Here is a 26,070-nt window from a genome sequence, read left to right as displayed (position 1 = left end):
CTAAAAATAAACCCATGGAAGCAGTGTTTTGATCCAAGCTATTCATTTTCATTTTTTTGTACAAATACCAAGCTTCTTACATTAAAGCCATCCAAAGAATCTTACCGTCAGTTCGCAATACTACAGGTGTGGGGGAACTCAAAACTGTGGCGTTGGTTATGACATTTCTCACCACACAGGTATAGTTTCCCACGTCTGATGCTTCAACTTTTGCTATGTAAAGGTTTCCCGTTTTCTGAGACACAAATCGACGATTGTCCTGCTGTACAAAGTTAGGGTGCTCATTAAAAATCCATGAATACGTTAGTTCTAAAAAGAGAGAAATTAAAGAAAACAATTTTTAATTGATATATTGCCCTTAACAACAAATAATTATCACAGGCTTTACAGTATATGTGAATATGTGTGTAATATGTTAGTATTCATTTATTTTGTTATTTAAGTTCTTTAAGTTCTTTAAAAAAAAGATGCATGTAAAATAATACCAGTAAGATTTGAAAAATACTTTCACTTTTTACTTTTTGTACAACTGGGCGGGGGTGGTAACATGACATCATGGTAGGTAGTTAGGATCTTGACTGCTAAAATCATGTACGACACAAGTACAATTCCTGCTCCAGTTTACTTGGCTTTTTAAAGCTTTTTTAAAGGTGAAAAAACAACCCTGCCTTTTAAACATGTGCCATTTTAATTCAGGAGAGTAGAATATCAAGTGCTTGTAAACCCAGCCAATGTTCTGTTAATTCAACATCTTCAATTTAACAATATTGTGCCAAACCCCCACTGATGCATATGACATACAAACGTTGGATAGAATGCAATGTACACTCTTTGAATTGCATTGGAAATTATTCACTTTACTGTAACACAGTCATTTTGACATATACAAGCTAGGCAAGGGGGACAAAAAATGATCTGGAGACAGATGTCTTGTTGAATGCTTATGTGCTCTGTAAACAGATGGTAGCCAGTCCACTAATGTCACAACTTTTTGATGCTGGTACAATTCCCAAAGGTTCACAAGCAAATTGCTCTCATATTCCAGATCCTCAGGGAAAAGGCAAACAAACAAACAAACAAACAAACAAATGATGGCAGCAATTGTAATGTAATTACCTGGCAATTAGCTGGCAATGGTAGAGTCATGAAACTAATACTTGTAATACTTTTGTACTGAGGACTTTCAACAATTGTAGGTGTCATGCCAAGCATCAGCAAGGTAAAATACATATACTTCTAATTTTAGGCATAGTAGTTTAATTGAATATTGATTGAATATTCTAATGAATATTAAATCTTTTCTTTTTTAATTTTTACACAGAAAAGGATGTGTTCCACTTTTCCACTGTACAGAAACTAGGAATCTCATGCCATTGTAGCATTTCTGTTTGAGGTGTTCCATGTTGACAGGTGCTGCTTAATTTATTAACTGTTTTGAAGAAGTTAATATTTCATGATATTCAACTGACACATTATTTTTCTCCTGGTTATGACAAGTGGAGAGAATCTTTGGGGAAAAAAGTGATTAACCTTTAAACACATCTCATAAAATAGATTTTCCATGGTGCACCTTGACTAAATCACTTGGTCACAGGAAACAAATCAATTAATGCAGATTTTTACCCATCATTTCAGAAATGTTTTAAACAACAAAATGGATGGTCTCGATGGTAAAAAAAATATATACACTTTCTGGTCATTAGTTGAAATTAAAAAACAAAACAGTTTTCTTTAGTCCTATACAGAATTTCCATGTAAGCTATGGATGTAATAATCAGATTTACTCTATGGCTGAACAGTCTATGTAATTTACACCCTGCTATCACACAGCACGTTAACTAATTTGAGGCTTCAAAAATTGCAATTATAATGTACTTTTTATCGCGACATCCTTTCAAGTATAACTCCACTTAATGATGCAGAAAAGAACACAGTGCAGAAGGGTCTGGGGACATCAATGTCAAATGAAGAAACTTTCGTAACGGGAGGAGGGGGGAGGTTACAGTATGCTACAATATATTATGTCCCTTAGAAACCTTTTAGTTGCTATGTATTGTCAGAATTCCCATTTGTTACCACAAGGCATAAGTGAATTAATATTGTGCTGGCCCTCTGTTTCAGAACAACGTTACAGAGAATGGCATATATTCTTATAATAAGAAACTGTTATGAATTATAATACTGAGTTCTTGCTTTCTGAAATTCTTACAAGCAGGCATAAGAGATTATCAGTAGTGTAACCTTAAAAAACATAGAAGACCACAAGACATTTGTTTAAACCAAGATTGTAAATTTGCTTGTCAGTTTCCATAAATTCCTCCACTTTTCCTCTGTAAAACCCATCATCATTAACAATACAACCATTTTATCCTTGTTAATATACAATCCTAACTAAGTTACACTGATTATTTGTCCTACATATTTGAGCATGCTGTTGCTGTTTCAAGCTGAGTTTGCTCTGTCAAATGTTTCTAAAATGTATTCCTTAGTTTATCCTTTCTATCCTTTACAAGACTGAGACTCATTTATCCACCTGAATTATTTTGCCACAAATACAAAAAGTGTGTATATATATATATATATATATATATATATATATATATATATATATATATATATATATATATACAGCTCTGGAAAAAATTAAGAGACCACTCCAAGTTCAGAAATCAATGCTAAGTGGTCTCTTAATTTTTTCCCAGAGCTGTATATATACATAGACACAGTGCTTCTAGGAAGTATTCAACTCCTCTTGTACTTTTCATATATTGTTGTGTTATAACCTGAAATAGAGATGCTTTTCGGTTGGAATTTACACAACCTATACCACATTTCAATGTGGGGAAAAATAAAAAACAGAAGTCATACATTAGATAAGTATTCACACTCTTTGCTATGACCACCCGATCCTCGAGATACTACATGCATCGAAGCACCTAGTAGAAAAATGTTTTATGCAATCAACGAATCAGCGGCAGCTTTACAATAGATTCTGGAAGGGGCACAATCGCAACAAGGGCAAGTAGCTTTCAAAAGAACTCTGGGATAAAGTTGTGGAAAGGCACAAATCAGGGGAGGGGTATAAAACGTTTGTGAATACAATGAATATCCCTTGGAGCACAGTTACATTGACTATTAAGAAGTAGAAAGTATATGGCACCACGCAAAATGTACTTAGAGCAGGAACATCCTTACAAACTGAGCAGCCAGGCATTGATTGGAAAAACTACCAAGAGGTCAATGACAAATCTGAAAGATCCACAGCGTTCCATGGCTGAGAGTGGCAAGAAGGAAGCCATTTCTGAAAAAGTCAATGTAAAATCAGACTTGGAATTTGCAAAAAATATGTGGCAAAAGATTCTGTGGTCCGATGGAACAAAAATTGAACTATATGACATAAATGCAAAGTGTTATGTCTGGTGCAAACCCAACATTGCAAATAACAGGGGTAACACCCTCGCTACTGTAAATCATGGTGGTGGCAGCATCATGTTATGGGGGTGCTTTTCAGCAGCAGGGACTGGGAAGCTTGTCAGGCTACAGAGCAAAATGGATAGAGATAAATACAGGCAAAACCTTGAGGAAAACCTGCTTCAGTCTGCAAAAGACCTAAGAATGGGTAGGAGATTCACCTTCCAGCTGGACAATGACCCCAAGCACACAGCCAAAGCAACACTGAAAGTAAATGTCCTAGAGTGGCCCAGACTTCATTGAGAATCTGTTGCAAGACTTAAGGTTACAGTTCATCAACGATTCTCATCCAACTAGAGAACTGAACAATTTTGCCCAGAAGATTGGGTGAATATTGCACAGACCAGATATTCAAATCTTGTAGAATTTTACCCCAAAAGACTCATAGCTGTAATTGCCACCAAAGGCGGATAACAAGTATTGACTCAGGGGAGTGAATACTTCCCTTACCTATCATATTGTAGGGCTGCAGCTATTCTATACATAAAACGATCGATTATTTGAATATTCCAAACAATAAATTATCAATGCATTCTTATGGGGTCCTGGTGTCAACATGGCATCCTATTCTCAAGTTTTCCGAACTCTGTAAATACAGGGCTCTGATTACTGAAAAAACTCACAGCAGGGGCTTGCCCTTAAGAGGACAAGACATTTTACATTACACTTAACCACTTCAACTCCAGATGAAAAAATACATTTTGAAAATGATGATAATGATTTAATGCCTGAAATTGCTCAACAATGTAAATATATGATGAATGAAATACAAAATACCAAATTGTGTTTTTCATTACCCCTTTATGCTCCTGTGTACTAGTCATGTTCAGTAAAGAGATAAGTACAAGGTTGTTTTCTTATGTTTTAACAAAGAAAACAATGCAAATGCATTTTTATATTATACTTTATAATAAATAATGAACTTTTGTAATAAAAACAATACACTAAAATGAAAATAAAAATATTAAACAATACACTGAAACACTAATAATATGCAATACACTACAACTCATATGAAAATAATAAACAATACACTGAAAGGCAAATTAAGATAATACACTGAAACGCTATAATAAACAATGAACCATAATTATCAATTAAAACTAAATCTCTGTCAAAACCTGTGCCATCAGCGGCTTGTTCTGTGCAATGTCTTGAAATGTTCAATACAATAAGCTTGGAAGGATGGGCTAGAAATGCGCTACATTGTGATTGATCTTGTTGCCGCAAAAGCTGCTTCACTGTGTTGTATTCAGCACTGTTTTCTCTTGCTAAAAGCTAAATAACAAGTAACAATTACAACTAAACAAATACAACTAATAATAAAACTATCAATAATAATATAAAACTGTATTTATATACTTGTAAAAGTTGAATGGATTGATGCAATAGACAGAAGATGTCTAGATGCACACAGGTATGTGGAGGCTCTAAACAACATGCGTTAGGATAAAAACATGGCATGATCGCGGTCCCCAGCTTTCAATTCACAATCTAAAGTATCATCACTGGCTTTGGGAATGACATGAAACTACATGGTACTTAGGATTTTCATATGACGTGCATGTGTACATCATGGTATTGAAGTGATTAAATGCTCAATCCTGTTGTCCGCCACAGCACCCAGAGTCTACGTTTCAAAAGTCTATATCTAAAATTTTACATAGAATTTGACATGCCTGAAACATGCACATAATCCATGTGTCTTCCATCACGGCACATGTATGCGCAATATCCCACATGTATACAGCATAACTTAAAAATTACTTTAAATGTAAACCTGAGTTTCCCAGCTCAATTAATTTGTTCAATGCTGCAACTGTCGGTGGCACAAGCATTGTTGGATATGTTGTGTAAATCAAAGAGAAAAAATCTAATTTAAATGCATCAATTTCAGGTTGAAACACAACAAAATTAAAAAGTCCAAGAGGGATGAATACGTCCAATAACCAATAACCACCGTGTGTATATATATATATATATATATATATATATACACTCACCTAAAGGATTATTAGGAACACCTGTTCAATTTCTCATTAATGCAATTATCTAACCAACCAATCACATGGCAGTTGCTTCAATGCATTTAGGGGTGTGGTCCTGGTCAAGACAATCTCCTGAACTCCAAACTGAATGTCTGAATGGGAAAGAAAGGTGATTTAAGCAATTTTGAGCGTGGCATGGTTGTTGGTGCCAGACGGGCCAGTCTGAGTATTTCACAATCTGCTCAGTTACTGGGATTTTCACGCACAACCATTTCTAGGGTTTACAAAGAATGGTGTGAAAAGGGAAAAACATCCAGTATGCGGCAGTCCTGTGGGCGAAAATGCCTTGTTGATGCTAGAGGTCAGAGGAGAGTGGGCCGACTGATTCAAGCTGATAGAAGAGCAACTTTGACTGAAATAACCACTCGTTACAACCGAGGTATGCAGCAAAGCATTTGTGAAGCCACAACACGTACAACCTTGAGGCGGATGGGCTACAACAGCAGAAGACCCCACCGGGTACCACTCATCTCCACTACAAATAGGAAAAAGAGGCTACAATTTGCACAAGCTCACCAAAATTGGACAGTTGAAGACTGGAAAAATGTTGCCTGGTCTGATGAGTCTCGATTTCTGTTGAGACATTCAGATGGTAGAGTCAGAATTTGGCGTAAACACAATGAGAACATGGATCCATCATGCCTTGTTACCACTGTGCAGGCTGGTGGTGGTGGTGTAATGGTGTGGGGGATGTTTTCTTGGCACACATTTGGCCCCTTAGTGCCAATTGGGCATCGTTTAAATGCCACGGCCTACCTGAGCATTGTTTCTGACCATGTCCATCCCTTTACGACCACCATGTACCCATCCTCTGATGGCTACTTCCAGCAGGATAATGCACCATGTCACAAAGGTCGAATCATTTCAAATTGGTTTCTTGAACATGACAATGAGTTCACTGTACTAAACTGGCCCCCACAGTCACCAGATCTCAACCCAATAGAGCATCTTTGGGATGTGGTGGAACGGGAGCTTCGTGCCCTGGATGTGCATCCCACAAATCTCCATCAACTGCAAGATGCTATCCTATCAATATGGGCCAACATTTCTAAAGAATGCTTTCAGCACCTTGTTGAATCAATGCCACGTAGAATTAAGGCAGTTCTGAAGGCGAAAGGGGGTCAAACACAGTATTAGTATGGTGTTCCCAATAATCCTTTAGGTGAGTGTATATATATATTGTAAAGCTGTAAGGGGAATGATCTTGGATGGGATGTACTTCAGGTGGAAATGGCACCATCTACCGGCAGTTTGAGGTACTGGGTCCCTACCTGGAGAAGATCCCAGCCCCACAGCAGGTGCAGGTGATTGGAGTCCACCACACCTGGTGCTCGTTAACCTGACTCACCTTCCTACATAAGGGGATGGGTTTCCTTTGTTTGACAGAGAGTACAACAGGGAGGAAAAGAGAGAGTTGGAAATAAGGACCCGACTTCACTGATCTTGACCCTGGACTGGACGAGGACGACGACTAGAAGTAACGACCCCAACATGGCCCAAAGACCAAGAACCTTCCTACTTCCTATTTGATTTACTTTGTTTGTTTTGTTTTCCCAAACCGGTAAGCTTCTCAGAGGTCCAGAGCTAGTTAAGGCAGCCGCCCAGCAAGAGGTTAGCTAGACACGAGCACGGAGTATAGGTTTCTTTTGTTCATGTTTTTTTTTCTTTTTATACTTTACAAGACCCCATCTCGCAAGCCAACTGCCATTAATAAAACAACAGAACGCTCTGTTTTCAACCCATCTGTGGCTTCCCGGTTTGTCTGTCTCCCTGTACACTAACCTTGACCCCGTGTCAACATGCCCCAACCCCTAGCCATGTTACAATATATATATATAGATATAGATATATTACAGATATATAAATGATCAATTAACTATAAAATATGAGTGGGATTTTCACAATTGTGAATTATATATATATAATTGCCTTAAGCCTGTTAATGATGGTCTTTTAACATAGTAGCATTGATTTAAACGTGGATTTAAACATTATTATGACCCAATATATATATATATATATATATATATATATTAGTCATCAGTTTGAACTTGCCATTTCGCTTCCAGCATTTTATACCTGAAACAGCTTAATCCGACACCCCCAACACAATCAAACTATGTGTACCATCTTTATTATTGTTTCCATACATATATTATTTCAAAAGAACAAACGGTATTCCTGGGGCAGGCAAGACTTACCCATTTAGCACTTAGTATGATCATTAACCAGTGTAGGTGCCTTTGCTGTTTTCTCCTAACTTGTTATATATGTAGAGATCATATAAACTGAAATGCACTATTGGAATACATATTTGTGACTTCTTGGACATATAAAATAGGGTATATATACATCTTTGCATTGTAATGAAAAAAGACCAGACCATTTAATGTCATATCACTTTTTATAGTCAGAGTTCTATAACTTTAAATCAGGCTTTTTAAAGGAACCACAATCTCTTAAATCCAAATGCATTTTGCTGAGCTCTCCACAAGCGATGCAATGCAATTATTCTCTCTTAAATATAATACCAAGGGCATTTTCAAAATCTAGAATTAAAAGAAATAGAAAATAGATATTTAAGCATAGAAATCTTGAACTTAAACTATGTTAAAGTTCGGGCAGTTTGAAGTCCTTCTGTCTATTGATTTGCTTGAAAATGTTGAGTTAAAGAATGCTGGTCTGTTAGCATGAAATTATGCTGGCAGCCCTCACTACAAGTAGCCAACAGGAGAAGCATTGCTTTGAATTTTTACAAGCACAGAGAGGGTTTGCTAATCAGCAGCAGACAGGAAACAAGTCACACAGCTGAAGGACAGCTTAAATGGCTCCCCAGAGTATACACTGATTTCTAACTTCTTTATTACATGCTCTTCCCAACCCCCCATGATAGTGTCATAATTCTCAAATGTTGTGGTACCACTATCATGTATTTGGTGTATTATTCTTATATTAGTTCAGTGTATTACTCAAAGTATTACTCAAAGTATTACTATTGAGAATACCAATTACAAAAAAAAAAAAAAAAAACTTTACTGTTAATTAAGTGCTCTGTATCTTGTTCCTTCTCAGAGTTGTTTCCAAAATTAGAGTACTCCGGCTCCAGAGAGTTAATTTATATGCAAACAGTAAGTATGTGGAATACACACAGGGTTCATATACAAATACATAATTGTTCTTATAAGGAAGGATTTCATGAGTTACTATTACAAGTTGTGGATTTATCTCTGTAAGATCAATTCAACTTAAAAACAATTATATTAAAATCCATTAACTGCCAGATTCTATGAGCACTGGTGATGGCTAATTACAACATTGAAGGCAGGCAGAGCGATCGGAAATAAAGAAAGAAAGAACAATGGAGCCATAAACAATATAAAGGAAAGTATATTTTATTATTAACAGAGCCTTAGAGTATCCAAAATGGGTATGTATTTGCTATTGCCTGCATTGACCCTGTTCACCACAAAAGAAGACTTGAACAACATTCAGAGCACTACAGAGCCCTGCCATTCATGTTAAGGTACAAGTGCTTTTTTAACTTTCTTTTTTTTGCCTGAAAGACATTGATCTAACTAATGAACACACTTTATTTACTTCAAGGAAAACCAAACATTACAATCAGTGGTGCAAGTAGATTTTAATTGTTACCAGTGTGCCAGCTTCCACCCACCTCCTCAGGTTGCAGTAATGGTCCATCTGTGGCTTTGTGTTTTATCTGGAACTCATCTTCATTTTTCTTTTAGTTCCACTTGTTGCATGTTTGTCTTCTGTGTTACACTTGAACATTTAGTAAGGTTTGTTCCACTAACATTTTTATTGCCCTTTGTTATACACTAGCGACATTCAACATATCTATTAAACTACATTCAATTTCACTGCAGTCATGCCACCAATAGCGTTGGTAAATTACCATGAAAATTGTGATTTTAGCAAGGGTACCATTCTACAGAGTGCCAGTTGGGACATGCATATGATTTATTTTGTTAATTTCATAAGTGCAAATGTATATTAAGCAATGCTAATAATTATTGAAATATTTTTATAATTTATTTTGAATGTGTATGAATGTTGAAAAAAAAGTATGCAGCATTGGTACACATTCTTAATTCCTCATACAGTTTCATACCAGTATAGCAAACTCACAGATGTTTTACAGATATGGAGTACCAGACAGTATCGCCTTACTTGCACCACTGATTACCCAATGAAGAATTAAGATTACATTTTCTGTAAAACATACACATTTTTTTTTTTTTTGTAGTTGCCTTATATCAAAACCATATAATTCCACTGATGTTTCTATAGCACAGAAGTAATGTATGCAGCGTCTGTACCTCCTGAGTGCGGTGGTGGTCCACAGAGTAGGACAACAGCCTGTCCTTCTCGCACTGACACTGCGCTTCTTTGTTTGTTGTTAAAGTTTTCAAGATCTGTATGGAGGCAAGGGAATGTGTTAACTGATTAGAAGCTTTTCCCCTACAATATACTACTTCCCAAAGAATTAACAGAAAAGAGAGTTCAGCCTAAATTAAAGATAATCAGAACTGAGCATGTCACTCCCTGATTCCAATACGTCAGACATATTTTAGACTTGTTTAGTACTACTTACATCAAGCTTTAAAATATTGATCAGCTTACATTCCTGAATTTCTGAACCCTGAATAAAACATTAAGAATCAATTAAACATGTTTAACAAGGGATTAAAGACATGGAGAAGTATAAATGTTCAGTGTAATTACATATAGTTTATGTTTGAGCATTATAAGAGTAATAATGCATTCCAAAGGCCTGCTAATAGGGGATTCTGCCATTTCCCACAGTCCTATTTTTAACTTGTTTTCTCATGGGAGCTATCAAAATAATATTAGCGTTTGAGGATGTCTTCTGAAATTAGCATACAACTATAAAATACATTAGCATAGCTCTTCTGCTAGCTGAGAAGACAAGGATTTCTAAAAGGTTAACTGCTATCATGTTATTAAGAGACACTACATTTTATTAGATATGTTATGACTGTTTAAAATGGCACTAGGTAACACAAGGAAAGACAAAAAAAAAAAAAAAAATATATATATATATATATATATATATATATATATATATATATATATATATATATATATATATACATTCTTGAGCAATAAATTGAGTTTGGTACCACAACCTTTTGAAATATATCCAACATCCCAGCTGACGCCAGGCAAATATCAAGTGAAAAAAAGTCATAACACATTTTATTAAAGTATGCTTGACCTTAGTCTGACTTTGATCTTCTGTAAACCTGATTCTTAGATCCTATGGGTTGGGTTTCCTGATTTCATTTATGGAACATGTCATCTAGCATGTCAGAAGATTATTAATGTGCCAGAATGTTGTTCAATAGACAGTTTCTTGTACATTGTTAGTCATTCAATTTCTGATCATTCATATACATAGCAGTTTGAATATTAACTTGTGAAGTCAATACTTCCAGATCCTGAGACAAATAGTCTAAAATGTAAGACTTATTTTTGCATTATTTTATATTCTCTAACCTTTAATTCCATTAATTTTTAATTCAGTTCCTGTAAATATGTTCTCTCTTTTCTCTTTTCTGCAGTGCAAATGTTGCTCCAATTTAAACACTTGGCTGGAATGTGTTCATTGTTTCCGGAGTTAATCATTATTCTTCATACATTTGATGTATTTTACTGGGTTTGTACCATATTTCAGAATATGGCAAGACAGATTTTCATTGCAGGCAAAAGCTTTGAAAATCAACATGTAACTTATTTTATGACACAGGTGACTTTTACAACACATTTGCCTCATACAATTAATCAGGGTTGTTAGGATACACAACATCACTGAAAAGATGAAGTATTTTATTCAGCTGGCATTTATAAAACCTTTAAGTTGAATGTAAATAATTGAAAAAACCTTTGTCATCAAAAGCTTCTGAGTATTTGTTTTTGTTTTTATTAAAATGTATTTATTCAGAAATCTCCCCAGAAATATTAATGTTCTATCCATTATGTAAAAATAGCCAGGCCCTATGATTAATGCAGCATTAAGCGACAGTAGTAACACACTGATGTGAACAGTGAAACAAAAGCACCTCAAGCATCAGTGTTTTCTTTTCTCTTTTTTATTATGATTTAGCACAGAAAATCTGCTTTTGGGAATACACTAATTAAGAACGTCAGCTTGAGGGATGTTAAAAATAGATTTGTTTACATGGGACTTTTTTCAGTTACAATACAGGGGAGCTAGATGTCTGAGTCATACAGTAAATTATCATGGCTGAAAATACTGAAGAAAGAGGTTTTACAGCCCAACATTTGAAAGGCACACTTTCTAAAATACAATTCAAGCTCCAGGTGGAGTAAACTATACTAGGTGATACAGTTTGGCTGAGAGCATCAAAATAAAGCAGAGTCAGGAAGACGCTTTGGCACAGATCTAAGGCTAATAGCTAGTGGTAATACAGTCTTGCAGTGTGTCTTCATTGCAATTAGACTAGCTATGACTAATTCAGAAAGAAGTACGGGTATTATTTAGAGTGGTGATTTTGAATTGTATTTACTGCATTTTTGCCAAAGGACCTTGACAGATAACATATGTTTGCACTACCAAATAATACCATCTCTAGATTTAATACTGGCTAAAGTTTAGTTTCTCAGAATACAAATTGATTTAACATGTCTTACTGTAAAATCAGAACTACCTAAGTGATGACTGATCAATTAATTCCTAACTACATCCACACATTTAATAGTAAAAAAAAAAATAGTATTGACTTACACGCAAATTGAACCTTTGCTTCTCTGCTGATTATAGTCCCAAAAGAATTTGTTGCTATACACTGGTAGACTCCACCATGTCGGCTTGCATCGGGGTTATTAATCAATAGGTTTCCTTCAATCAAATTATAGTTATAATCCATACCAATGTCAATGTCTCTTCCATTAAACTTCCATCTAGGAAAAAAAAAGAACATTGATAATTACATTCTGAGAGTACCCAATTTATATTTATTCACATTACTTCTATTATTCTTATTTTAAAATCATGTTTATGAAAGCTACATAAAAGGTGTCCATATTACTAACATATATTTGATCACTCTTCCTGTAGCCTTTTAATAGTTTCATCAACTTCTAGGGAGCTGCCAAGGTTGTGTAGTTTGTGGATTTAAACTTGTTTCCAGTTTCTAATACACATTTTCATTTCACAATATTACCACAAAAAAAAAAAGACTGATTTCCATTAATATAGAAACACTTACCTATAATTTGGAACTGGGTTTCCCTTAGCCTTACAATTGATAAAAATCCTATTGTCCTCGGAATTCAAGGGGGAAATAATATCACTTGGCTCTTGTGTGAAGACTGGTCCATGCAGTGTGTTTCTGTCTAACAAGAAATAACATAAACAATGATTTACATATATTATATATTAATATAAAATATTTATATATATATATATATATATATATATATAGAGAGAGAGAGAGAGAGAGAGAGAGAGAGAGAGAGAGAGAGATATTAAATCAATGGATGTGAAAACTGCACAAATTAAATTCTTAGCATTGGACACTTTGGCTAGTAACCTCAGCATTTTCAGATATCAGATATCTGTGTAACAATGTTAAAATGTTTAGTTTCAGTGTATTAAAAACAACATCAGTGCATAATGTGTTCTTCTTTGAAGAGGATACTAAGCTCAAGAAAGAAAAAAAAAGTTTTAAACACACATCAGATAATACATTTATAGTACCACAGAATCTTTACAGGGTAAACCCAACATTGCTTTGGTGGTGTGTCGATAAACGTCAGGATCTTACATCAGTACATCATGTCAGTACATGAGAGACAAGTTTGATGGTTCTTAGGAGGTTGCACCATCAAAGGTGATTTGGCATAATGGCATGGTGGCAGTATGAAGATGTTTTGAAGCACACTATTATTATATAATGATTAAATAAAATCAAAGCAACCAGGTAGAATTTTATTCTGTTTCATTATTCTCAATACATCCTTTACAATTAATGAATTATGAAAATATTAATAATACAATTATTAATTTTCCAATACACTACCACAGACCAAGTTCCAACAATAAAGCAGTGCAGTATATAAGAAGACAAACACTTCAATGAACATCTTTGGGGAACATAATACAATTAACATTCAAAATTTAAATTACATTAAAATAAATTAGGCAAAAATATATTGTATTTCCCTTTTCTCCAGTTATATTCAAATACTGGTACACCCTCCTCTTTTGGCAGAAACTGGAAATTGCTTAACAGTTTGGCCTGTAGTTTGGGCAAGTCTCTGCCAAACACATTATCTCTGCTAATTCCCCCTTGTGAAATGTATCATTCCTTAAATGGATAAACAACCCCTTTACACAATTATATTAAATGTTTTATTATAACACATTTCCCTTTAATTAAAATTCCCCTCATGTTAGCGTTTTACTTTTAATACATTTTGGATTATTACATTTTTTTACAGGTTTGTAACCTTGACTAGGACAAAATGTACTGCTTGATAGTGCATAAGCATGCTAACGAGGGAATGAGACTCTGCCATGCCTAAAGCAATGAAGTACCTCACAGGACTCTAGTGGGATACCCTTAATTTCTTACGCTGTGTATGTCCTTTAAATATAATACATTAATTATTCCATTGAAGTATACCTGTGGGAGGAGTTTCTAAATGCGAGCAGCTCTATGCATTGCAGACAGTTAAGATGTCAAATTTTGTAAAGAAATTAGATGAATAGGTATGCTCCGAAAGGTGGTTTTAACTAGGCTTCCAAATACAATCAATAATGCAAGACTGTCCTGGATTTAAGAGGCCGTACATTATTTTTGCATCACATGTGATCTAAAAATAGTATTTAATTTAGAATTGCTAGTTACGTTACTTGGCTATCAGATTCTGTAGTGCTTGTGAAAATGTAAAACATTATTTAAAAGCTTGAAATGTTAAGTGTTCAAATAATCTAGTATGTCCTGAATGCATCTCTCTCTGTATATATAACACACTATATGACTTAAATTTCCTCTCCTCTACTTGATCTCCTCTTTGACTTACTACTGTTTTACTATTTATTGAGACATTGAAGCAATTTTAAATATTCAGATATTGTCTACACAAATACAGCAATGCTATGTTCCCATCATTCCACTGCATTTATATATAGAGTATTTATTGATTTATTCATTCAATCAGTCATTCATTCATTTATAATTGATTTACTAATCTCAAAATGTTACGTACATTTTATTTATTGTATACATATTCAATTTGCTTTCCTTATAATATAATTTTTACAGGATATATTAAACATTGTATAATATTGAGAAGATGATTTCCTCGTCATGATTGATCTAAATAAATAAATATAAATAAATAAACATCCATTAAATGAAAAATAAACATTTTCTGAAGCAATAATAATAGGATGTCATCTTAGTAGGTTTAGAAAGAATGCTTCAACAAACCAAATAAATTGAGTTGTAATTATAAGGACAGCACAGAACAGTGTTCATTATATGCCATTGCATATACATACATATTTTATAATTAGGGACTGCCAACAAGAAACAATGCAATTATCTGCCGATATCTTAAGTTTGACACTGATGACCAATGTTATTTTTGGAGACTTTTGCTAACCACGTATCAAATTATCATTTATTTAATCGATGAAGAATTCAGGGCTTGTTAACTAACACACATAAAATAACTGCCGTCTTACTGAGAGACTTCATTATTTACGGTATACACCATATTGATAAAGTAACATAAAATCCTACTTTATAACCTTGAACAGATTTATACCTAAGAAACTGAATGCCATTTTCCAGAATTAATTAACCTTAGTGTATGCAACAGAAGCACTTAATTAGGTGCAGTAAACCGTAAAATACATTTATCAGAGAAGTCTGGTTTGATAGGATGAACATGCCATCAGTGAAATAAAATTAGAAAGAGCTATCAAAAGGAGAAAGCACACTACATTGGAAAACAATTTAAAAAACAAATTCATTGTATGAATACTTTCAAATTGGGAAAAAAAGGCAACATGAGACAAACATTAATTTTTAAGGCCATGTTTATAAATTCATAAATGTTCCGTTTGGTCTTCAGTGCATCTGTTTTAATTAGCATAACTACATGCATTTAAATGAATACACACATGGCATATTGAGTCATGTGGATATCTTGCTGAAAGAGAGGAACAATACAATTGATATACATATAAAAATGTATTCTATAAATAATCATTCTGAGATCAGAAAACTGCAGGAACAAATACTTTATGCAAAACAAAACATAGTAAATGAGACCTAGGATTAAGGCTTCCAATATACTCTATATATATGGTGCTAGAACGGTTCTGGATAGTCTTGAAATGGGGCTATTTACATTCGAGTTTAAATTGCATTTTGACCCTGCATTCATGACATTCGTGTCATGCATAAATAACGCATGATTTTGCTCGTTCCAAAACTGCACAGGAAAAAAAGTATGAGACTGAAGTATACTTTGTTGATGTATGATAAAGTGAGCGCTAATTGGCCTAATTAGTCCCATAGCAACAAATTCGACAGATCATCACAAATTCCCGTGAGACCTCCTCCACTTTGGATTTGAAATAAATAATTTCTTCTAACACTACCTTAAGCTAAGCTCACACTACGTTTTTAGCCCGACTAGCCCGATTTGGCCATCCTGACAAATCTGCACCGATCGTGATGACAAGCAGATGGTCGGGGTGCGTGCCTGGTATGGTAGTGTAAAAGGGTCTGCCAGGCAAACTTTGCCGATCCAAACTTTAGTTCGTCGGGACCAACACAAAATGCATAAATTCAGTGAAAGTCGTTAAGTGTGAGCTGCCCACTGTTATTAAAATCGGTTCGGATTTTAAAATTCGTGTAGTGTGAGCTTAGCGTTAATCATGAATCTATTTATAAAATGTTTTGCACTTTTTCCTCGGAAACTACTGAATGCTTTAGGTATACGTTTTATTCTTTCTTGTTTTCTTTCTGATTCGGACATGTCGTGTGAATGCACAACCTAACTGACAAGTTTTATCAAGTTCCTTCCCTCCCTGCCCCGTCAGTAGCCATAGTGATAATATAGCCTAAGAAAAGCAATAATGGGAATTGCTGTGATGTTGCCTTTTTTGGCACATACTTCGTCTGCCATTACTAGAACAACTCATTATAACAATAATAATAATAACATAATTAGCTATATTTTTATTAATTATTATGATAATCATCTTCATTGCAGAATGAATAGTTTTGACTCCAAACCTTCTGCATCCTAGACAAATGAGGGTACCTTACTCTTTCATCATCTTTGTAACACCCCATACAAACTCCTGTTCATTATTTAAATCATATGCTTGATATGATATTTGAATAAACCATCCCATTATTTTATTATTTATCAGGTTGTTTGGATTCGGAAGACTAAATTATTTCTATAAAATAAACTCCCATGTAAACGGGGAAGCAAATGCACGAGAAAGGTGTTATTTGCCCCAGTAGTTTGTTTTCCTTTACACCAGAAATAAAGTGTGTAGGTCATTTGTTTCCTTTACATTACTCTCTGATAGACCAGGTAAAATAATTATGATTGTTTGAAAAAATACTATCAAGTTCAAATGGGCTAGTAATTTGACATTCTCTGAGCATGTCCTGTGTTTCACTGGTAACTTTACAGAAATATATATTTGTATAATAAACATATAAATAAAAATTGTAATGCAGAGTCCAAACCTCCCAGAGGAAGTCAGAAATAAAATTAAAAGTTCAAATATAATTCTTATCTCTTCATAACTCTTCATTGTTGTAACTAATCTGTATTAGACATTTCTAAAGCTTTTCCATATTTTTTTAGGTAACACTCCTACTGTAATAACAGCCTCTCCATGTTTTCTCCTTCCTGTTATCTGTTATGTGGTGACATCTTATGTGGAAATCATTTTTATCTCTGAATATCTTTGGAGCCATATTAATTCACTTACTGTGCACTCTGGCTACCAATGTAATAGAACTGGGCAATCAGCTGTTGTCTCAGTGTATTAGGTTCTGAGAGCTGTCTGAACATACACTCTGTTACAAGGGATAAGACTTTCATACGATTTACCCTGATAAGATGTCAAGAAAACATGTATCCTGTTATGATTCCATATCAAACTGTTCAAAGTTTTACATAACCCACTGGTGTGTGGATAACTGTCCTTTCTCAGTAGGATTTCAGTAAGATTTACATATGTCCGCCTCATTCTGATGACTAGTACGTGCATGTGTGTACATGTTTGTACTTTACAATATGCACAGCCCCTCCCAAAAAAAAAAACACATAAGTAGAATATGAGTTTTCATTTTAATAGTGTATGATGGTACACACAAAAAAATAAATGAATGAATCTATACATTGTTATGAACCTTAGCTGCACATCCCCTGAGAAAATTCATTTACTGCACTAATAGAAAGCTAACTCCAGCCAAAGGAGACAATAAAGGTTTCTGTTTAAAGCATGGTAAGTAACAAAGAGGTGATATTGCCTCATTGAACAAAGGAACACTAGGGAAATTAAAATTCACTAGATGCATACAACTCTTCAAAGGTTTATTTCAAAATGTTATAGGGCTGTGGAAAATAAAGCTATGCACAAGTGGAAAATAAAGGATGATAAATGTTAAGAGCTAAAAGGCGTGAAATGCGAACAAGGTCTTCATCTTGTTACACACACACTCAGGGTAACAACTCTTTAACAAAGTAATACTACATCATAACACACTGTTTTTCAGCTAAACCAACACAAAGCCCATTTCTGTTGAAGATTAGTATTTTCTATAGTAGTTAACCATTCAACTAAAAAAAAAACCAATAAAACTTTATTGCAGGGGCTATGAAGTGTATAGAAATTAGACCGCAGGTTTTGTTTTTTAATTCTACTGGAAATGCATCATGCAAGAACAATATGTTTAATATATAGACTCAATCATAGTCTCATAGCATCACAAAGAGCTTAATGATAAATTGAAATCAATGGATGAAATCAGTAGATCTTTAATCTTTGTGTGTGATTTAAATTATAATACAATAGTAGAATGTGGAAAGCGTTATCAATTATCTTGAATGTAAGTAATACTTTCTGTGCTGAGAAAAAGGCTTACGTTGGACACCCATTGTCCCAACAGTATGAATCAGGTGCTATAGTGCATCTAGTTATGCTGTTATATTCCCCAATGTTTTGCTAAAGCTTTAACAAACAAGTAATGATCCTGTGCATTGCCTTACCACAGTGAACATCCTGATGTGTTTTTACAGTTAAAGGTTGAAGTCTGTCTCACTCTGTCTTTAGGTAATCTTCTTTGATCAACTGTGTTTTTGGTACAAAAGGGCTTGTCTCAGTAAAGTCGCCCTTCACCTTTTTTAAGAAAAAAATATCAAAATTCAATATGGGAGTTGGTTCATTATTGCCCAAAACCATGAAATAATGACATAGATATTGAACTGTGATGTAATGGGGCACACACTTTTAAAACCACAGTGCCTATGAACAGAGTGAGACAGATATACACTCACCTAAAGGATTATTAGGAACACCTGTTCAATTTCTCATTAATGCAATTATCTAACCAACCAATCACATGGCAGTTGCTTCACTGCATTTAGGGGTGTGGTCCTGGTCAAGACAATCTCCTGAACTCCAAACTGAATGTCTGAATGGGAAAGAAAGGTGATTTAAGCAATTTTGAGCGTGGCATGGTTGTTGGTGCCAGACGGGCCGGTCTGAGTATTTCACAATCTGCTCAGTTACTGGGATTTTCACGCACAACCATTTCTAGGGTTTACAAAGAATGGTGTGAAAAGGGAAAAACATCCAGCAGTCCTGTGGGCGAAAATGCCTTGTTGATGCTAGAGGTCAGAGGAGAGTGGGCCGACTGATTCAAGCTGATAGAAGAGCAACTTTGACTGAAATAACCACTCGTTACAACCGAGGTATGCAGCAAAGCATTTGTGAAGCCACAACACGTACAACCTTGAGGCGGATGGGCTACAACAGCAGAAGACCCCACCGGGTACCACTCATCTCCACTACAAATAGGAAAAAGAGGCTACAATTTGCACAAGCTCACCAAAATTGGACAGTTGAAGACTGTAAAAATGTTGCCAGGTCTGATGAGTCTCGATTTCTGTTGAGACATTCAGATGGTAGAGTCAGAATTTGGCGTAAACAGAATGAGAACATGGATCCATCATGCCTTGTTACCACTGTGCAGGCTGGTGGTGGTGGTGTAATGGTGTGGGGGATGTTTTCTTGGCACACTTTAGGCCCCTTAGTGCCAATTGGGCATCGTTTAAATGCCACGGCCTACCTGAGCATTGTTTCTGACCATGTCCATCCCTTTATGACCACCATGTACCCATCCTCTGATGGCTACTTCCAGCAGGATAATGCACCATGTCACAAAGGTCGAATCATTTCAAATTGGTTTCTTGAACATGACAATGAGTTCACTGTACTAAACTGGCCCCCACAGTCACCAGATCTCAACCCAATAGAGCATCTTTGGGATGTGGTGGAACGGGAGCTTCATGCCCTGGATGTGCATCCCACAAATCTCCATCAACTGCAAGATGCTATCCTATCAATATGGGCCAACATTTCTAAAGAATGCTTTCAGCACCTTGTTGAATCAATGCCACGTAGAATTAAGGCAGTTCTAAAGGCGAAAGGGGGTCAAACACAGTATTAGTATGGTGTTCCTAATAATCTTTAGGTGAGTGTATATTCCTAATGTAAAGAAACAACAAACCAAAAAGGGATGTTAGCCATAGGAAGGACAACAGTTATGCTAATTTAACATCTGCAGTCAGAAGTGGTTCTTTCTTAACCATTATGCTTGGTCTATTAATATCCACTGTGCTTTATTGCTGTTTATTCATTCAAAAATAGTATATCTGTCACTCTTAGTGAGTAGTAAAGGACCTGTTTGTCTATGAGGGTAATATCGCCATGTTTTTGTTTTGTTTTGTTTTGAATGAGACTTTGTAATTGATCAGCAGAAATCTGAACTAGATCCATGCATTTGTATTTACATCATAGTATGGTAACTAGCCTTTTTAAAATAATTGTAATACTGAAATAACACTCATTGGCCTCTGCTATGCTATTATTTATGTATGTAGTATTTTTAAATTTTTGGAGGGGAGTTATGGATTTTCGAACAACTGTACCACATCAGAGGTAGTAGCAGGGTCTGCACTGCACAGTTTAAGACCAAACTTTGCTTAATTTGATGCAATCTGAAGCAAAAACTGTTTGAATACAAATGAAAAAGTTTTATACTGTCTTCCAAGAGTTTTGATAAAAGATGATTGACATCTTAGCTCTACAACAAGAGAGCAGAGTTCCAAAAATCAGTAACATGTGGGAAGCTTTGAAGAAGTCGGTTAAAAAAAAAGTTATCTTCAAATATTCACAGTATTTCTTTAAAGGAGAAAGACAGTATACAGATAGCATCTTGAATCAAAGACAACTTATGGGACATTTTACCTGCAAGGCAGTCCTTGAATGACAGCAGTATTAGCAGTTTCCATGGCAACAACATCTTCAGTTTCCAAGGTCAAAATTTTTTCCCATCCAATCACTGGAGCACAGAATATTTCCTCAGCAAATGCTACCTTTTATCTGTAGAAATAGAAAGGTGAATGGACAGTGAAGCCATGGTCATTTGCAATATGTGCACAACCTGTTAAAACGCTGAGCTGAGACTGTAAGAAAATCAGTTGGTGATTAATAAATAATTAATTCATCCAGATACATTCAAGTCAAGATACCATGCCTAAGGAAGAAACGGCAAAAGATCCTCTGGTGCTGATATTTAGTGTACATATTTTGCAACTATCATATCTCCCAAGAGCTCAGAGAAAAAGAGATTTAAAGGATTACAGCAGTAAAAGACTAGTACAAATCACTGCCAAAGGCAATGTTTGGATTTCTCTAAAATTATTGGTTCAACGTATTTGTACTACATTACTTGGTATAATAAATTTACAAAACTGCACAAATATCACCTCCCCCCTCCCCCCCACACCCATATTGCCTAAAAGGATTAGAATGAAGTATATGAAGTGTTTCACTTTATAAAAAAAACGACTATATGACTATCAGCTCAAAATTTATTAAATTAAGCAACCATCAACTGAGATTATTGTTGAGTGCAATTCATCCACTACAGACAATGTGAAACTACTGCAGCTACTGCTGCTATTACTGCATTATGCTATAATAATAATAATAATAACAATCATAATAATAATAATAATAATAATAATAATAATAATAACAAATGCTAGTATTTGAAAGCCTCAGACAGTCTAGATTCCTCAGAAACCAAAAACAATAAAACATACACCTATATAACACGTATAAAACAGAGGTGTTTCTGATCTGATCTTCCGTATCTAAAAATCTAAATAAAATTCTTACTTGGCAACTGCATAGCATGGAAAAATAAATTACATTCGACAGGATTGATTATGTGTGTCTATTATCTACTCCAAAGGACCAAGAATTCTGACCTTCAATCCTTCATTTCCTAAATCGAGATTATTGATTTGGTTTTCATTTTTTAAACTCCTGCCTTTTGTTTGTCATTTTCCCAACAGGCTTGGTATGAGTCTCAATCAACTAAAGACGAGCAAGTCAATAACAGGAAATTTGGTTGGTATTATCCCAAGTGAGAAGTACAGAAAATGATATATTTCTGTCATACCAAGCGTTAGTGATGCTGCAGTGGTACACAATGAACAAGATATAGGGATCTTACTCTTCATATACTTTCCGGACATCACAGTGCAGATTATTTTATCGATGTTATGTATTATATTGGAAATGAAACACTAAATCATTGTAATCACCAGTGCGTGTCTCTACTACTATAATATGTCAGTACAAGTAAGTTTGGCTATTTTATTAATAATTTACTATACTCCTGATTTTAAACATCGGAAGAGCAATAATTAAGCATGTTAAGAGCTGCAGCAATGACAGCTTATTTTTGGTGTTAAGAATGTATAACTGCACTTTTCACACATTTTAATAAAAAAAATCAATTGAATCCAGGAAGGAATAACATATCATCTTTAAAAGACATGTTAAGTAGTTGTCTAACAAGCCCCACAGGCTAGCAGCCATGAATGTTGCTGCTCAAGAGAAATGATTAATGCTAATTTATGTTCACTCAAGTCAGCTGTCCCATTTCACTATAAAGCAAATCAACTTTCTTTTGGCAGTGGAAAAGCTAATGCAATGTCCTGTCCTAATGAACTTGAAAGTCAAGCTTAAAACATAAGAAGTTATGTTTGCATTTGTGCATCTAATGCTTGTGTCAATGAAAGCCCCTATAATCCTGTGAGCAGTGGGCTAACACCATTGTCTTCTCACATAATCACAACTGTTTTAATGATGCATAGGTCTTCTGCCATCCTTTGGGAGGATGTGTTTCTTGGTCACACTCCAGAAATTTTTGTAGTTGCTCATGATCTCCATGATTAATTTATATACCCAAGAAGAAAAAATACAGTGGTGATAATTCTTATGCCCAGCAGACACTGGTCGCAGGTGCTCAAAATACCAAGTGGGATGAATCTTGGCTAATGATGCCTGCAAGGGAAACTATCAGTCAGATTTTTTAAGCTGTTTTCATATTTTGGCATAGTGAATGTGCTGCACTCTCATTGGCTAGAGACCATACAATGTAACTTGATAAACGTAATAACACAAAATACCACAGAGATATTTTTTACTGTACAAAAGATTTATTTACATTTAAGTTAATAGCAACCAAACTGTCAATACAATGAAAATATATACAAATTTGAAAGAAAGACCTGCCAAGTAAGCCAGTGCAATGGTCAATATCAGAGAAAGGAACCGCTTCATTGAGACAAAGCACACCTAAAGCACTATCATGACTAATGTTCCACAAAATTAGTTACTGAGTAATTTGAGTAAGCATGGCAATAGAGATGACAATTAGCACAGTGTGTCTTATTAAAGTTTGTGTGTATATCACACACGCACACACACACACACACACACACAGTATATATATATATACACTCACCTAAAGGATTATTAGGAACACCTGTTCAATTTCTCATTAATGCAATTATCTAACCAACCAATCACATGGCAGTTGCTTCAATGCATTTAGGGGTGTGGTCCTGGTCAAGACAATCTCCTGAACTCCAAACTGAATGTCAGAAAGGGAAAGAAAGGTGATTTAAGCAATTTTGAGCGTGGCATGGTTGTTGGTGCCAGACAGGCCGGTCTGAGTATTTCACAATCTGCTCAGTTACTGGGATTTTCACGCACAACCATTTCTAGGGTTTACAAAGAATGGTGTGAAAAGGGAAAAACATCCAGTATGCAGCAGTCCTGTGGGCGAAAATGCCTTGTTGATGCTAGAGATCAGAGGAGAATGGGCCGACTGATTCAAGCTGATAGAAGAGCAACTTTGACTGAAATAACCACTCGTTACAACCGAGGTATGCAGCAAAGCATTTGTGAAGCCACAACACGTACAACCTTGAGGCGGATGGGCTACAACAGCAGAAGACCCCACCGGGTACCACTCATCTCTACTACAAATAGGAAAAAGAGGCTACAATTTGCACAAGCTCACCAAAATTGGACAGTTGAAGACTGGAAAAATGTTGCCTGGTCTGATGAGTCTCGATTTCTGTTGAGACATTCAGATGGTAGAGTCAGAATTTGGCGTAAACAGAATGAGAACATGGATCCATCATGCCTTGTTACCACTGTGCAGGCTGCTGGTGGTGGTGTAATGGTGTGGGGGATGTTTTCTTGGCACACTTTAGGCCCCTTAGTGCCAATTGGGCATCGTTTAAATGCCACGGCCTACCTGAGCATTGTTTCTGACCATGTCCATCCCTTTATGACCACCATGTACCCATCCTCTGATGGCTACTTCCAGCAGGATAATGCACCATGTCACAAAGGTCGAATCATTTCAAATTGGTTTCTTGAACATGACAATGAGTTCACTGTACTAAACTGGCCCCCACAGTCACAAGATCTCAACCCAATAGAGCATCTTTGGGATGTGGTGGAACGGGAGCTTCGTGCCCTGGATGTGCATCCCACAAATCTCCATCAACTGCAAGATGCTATCCTATCAATATGGGTCAACATTTCTAAAGAATGCTTTCAGCACCTTGTTGAATCAATGCCACATAGAATTAAGGCAGTTCTGAAGGCGAAAGGGGGTCAAACACAGTATTAGTATGGTGTTCCTAATAATCCTTTAGGTGAGTGTATATATATATACATACAAAACATACATATCCTTAATTGAATCTAATTAAAACAATAGGCATGAAGCTCTGTTTTTTTTATAAAAACAAACTGTTTCTAATGCATAATGGTGCATTTTATAATAATTTTGCTTAATCTTACAATATCCAATTAAAAAAATATATTTCAACACTACACCAACACCTGATCAAAATGATTGTTGATTGTCAATATTTGCCCTTCAATATTACTGTCTAGACAGAAGCTCTGTACAACCTAGCAGGGATGGAACGGTATACAGTTTCTACAGTATAATATCCATATCCAGGCAAAAATACTGCAGTAACCACAATGGTATAAATCATGCAACTTAATCCTCTATAGGTCTACTATATTTTAAAGAACACAATTATGCTCAACTTGTTCAATATACTATGGAGATTATTTTATTTGTACAGCCTTAAAGGCAGGGAGTGACAGCAGAACAATTATTAACATTAACCATTTGCTCAAATTAATGCTTTGCTGCTTTTTAAACGTAGAAACTCTATTTTAGATTAATTTGTTATGCTGCAGATAAATCCAATGTATGAACAAAAAATGTATAAATAATTAGTGTAGTTTATTTGCTGTTAAGCAGAGTTAGAAAATAATCGGTCATACTGATTAAAACATAAACTAGCATTGATTATTTAAAAGCACTAGTAAAAGAAAGTACACCGTTATACATAATTGTGCTCAATAGTGAGGAATTTGTGCTAAAAAGCATCATAATACACTGAATTAATGAGGATAGGTTTCATGAATGTAAAAACGAACATATAATTGTGCTGTTAATAAAATATTTTTGATAAATTAACAATAACATAATAATAATAATAATAATAATAATAATAATAAACTTTTAAAAAAAATGTTCTCTGCTGAAGTTCCTGGCTCCTGACTGATGCTCTTACAGCACTTTTTCACTGACATGGTGCTGGAGCTGGTGCTCGGCTTGGGAACCAGCTAAGCTTTTTACGAACTGGCCTGCATTCCCCCTGGTTTGAGAACTGAATGCTTACGTAACTGGATGTAGTCATTCAAAATCATGAAATAGAAGTCGAGAAACACACGTCAATAACCACCATAGTGGATTACATGCTTTTTTTGCAAGCTTTATTACTGGCTTTGAAAACCTACTTAACCATCCAAATTAAA

General features: G+C 35.2%; 1 protein-coding gene across 1 annotated transcript in view; it reads right to left on the bottom strand.

Annotated features, from left to right (window-relative positions):
• The window catches only part of cntn6 (contactin 6), a 106,797-nt gene that overhangs the window by 24,544 nt on the left and 56,183 nt on the right, over positions 1–26,070 (bottom strand). Inside the window, exons 2-6 of the mRNA XM_066698078.1 lie at positions 21,103–21,237; positions 12,791–12,917; positions 12,307–12,482; positions 9,857–9,952; positions 106–309 (exon numbers count right to left, since the gene is read on the bottom strand). Coding sequence (XP_066554175.1) covers positions 106–309; positions 9,857–9,952; positions 12,307–12,482; positions 12,791–12,917; positions 21,103–21,157 — 658 coding nt within the window. The 5' untranslated portion in view covers positions 21,158–21,237. The remainder of the gene's footprint in view (positions 1–105; positions 310–9,856; positions 9,953–12,306; positions 12,483–12,790; positions 12,918–21,102; positions 21,238–26,070) is intronic.

The sequence above is a fragment of the Amia ocellicauda genome, chromosome 3 (genome assembly GCF_036373705.1).
Source record: "Amia ocellicauda isolate fAmiCal2 chromosome 3, fAmiCal2.hap1, whole genome shotgun sequence".
NCBI lineage: Eukaryota > Metazoa > Chordata > Actinopteri > Amiiformes > Amiidae > Amia > Amia ocellicauda.
Note: the sequence above shows the minus strand (reverse complement) of the source record. Positions and strands in the feature narration are given on the sequence as shown.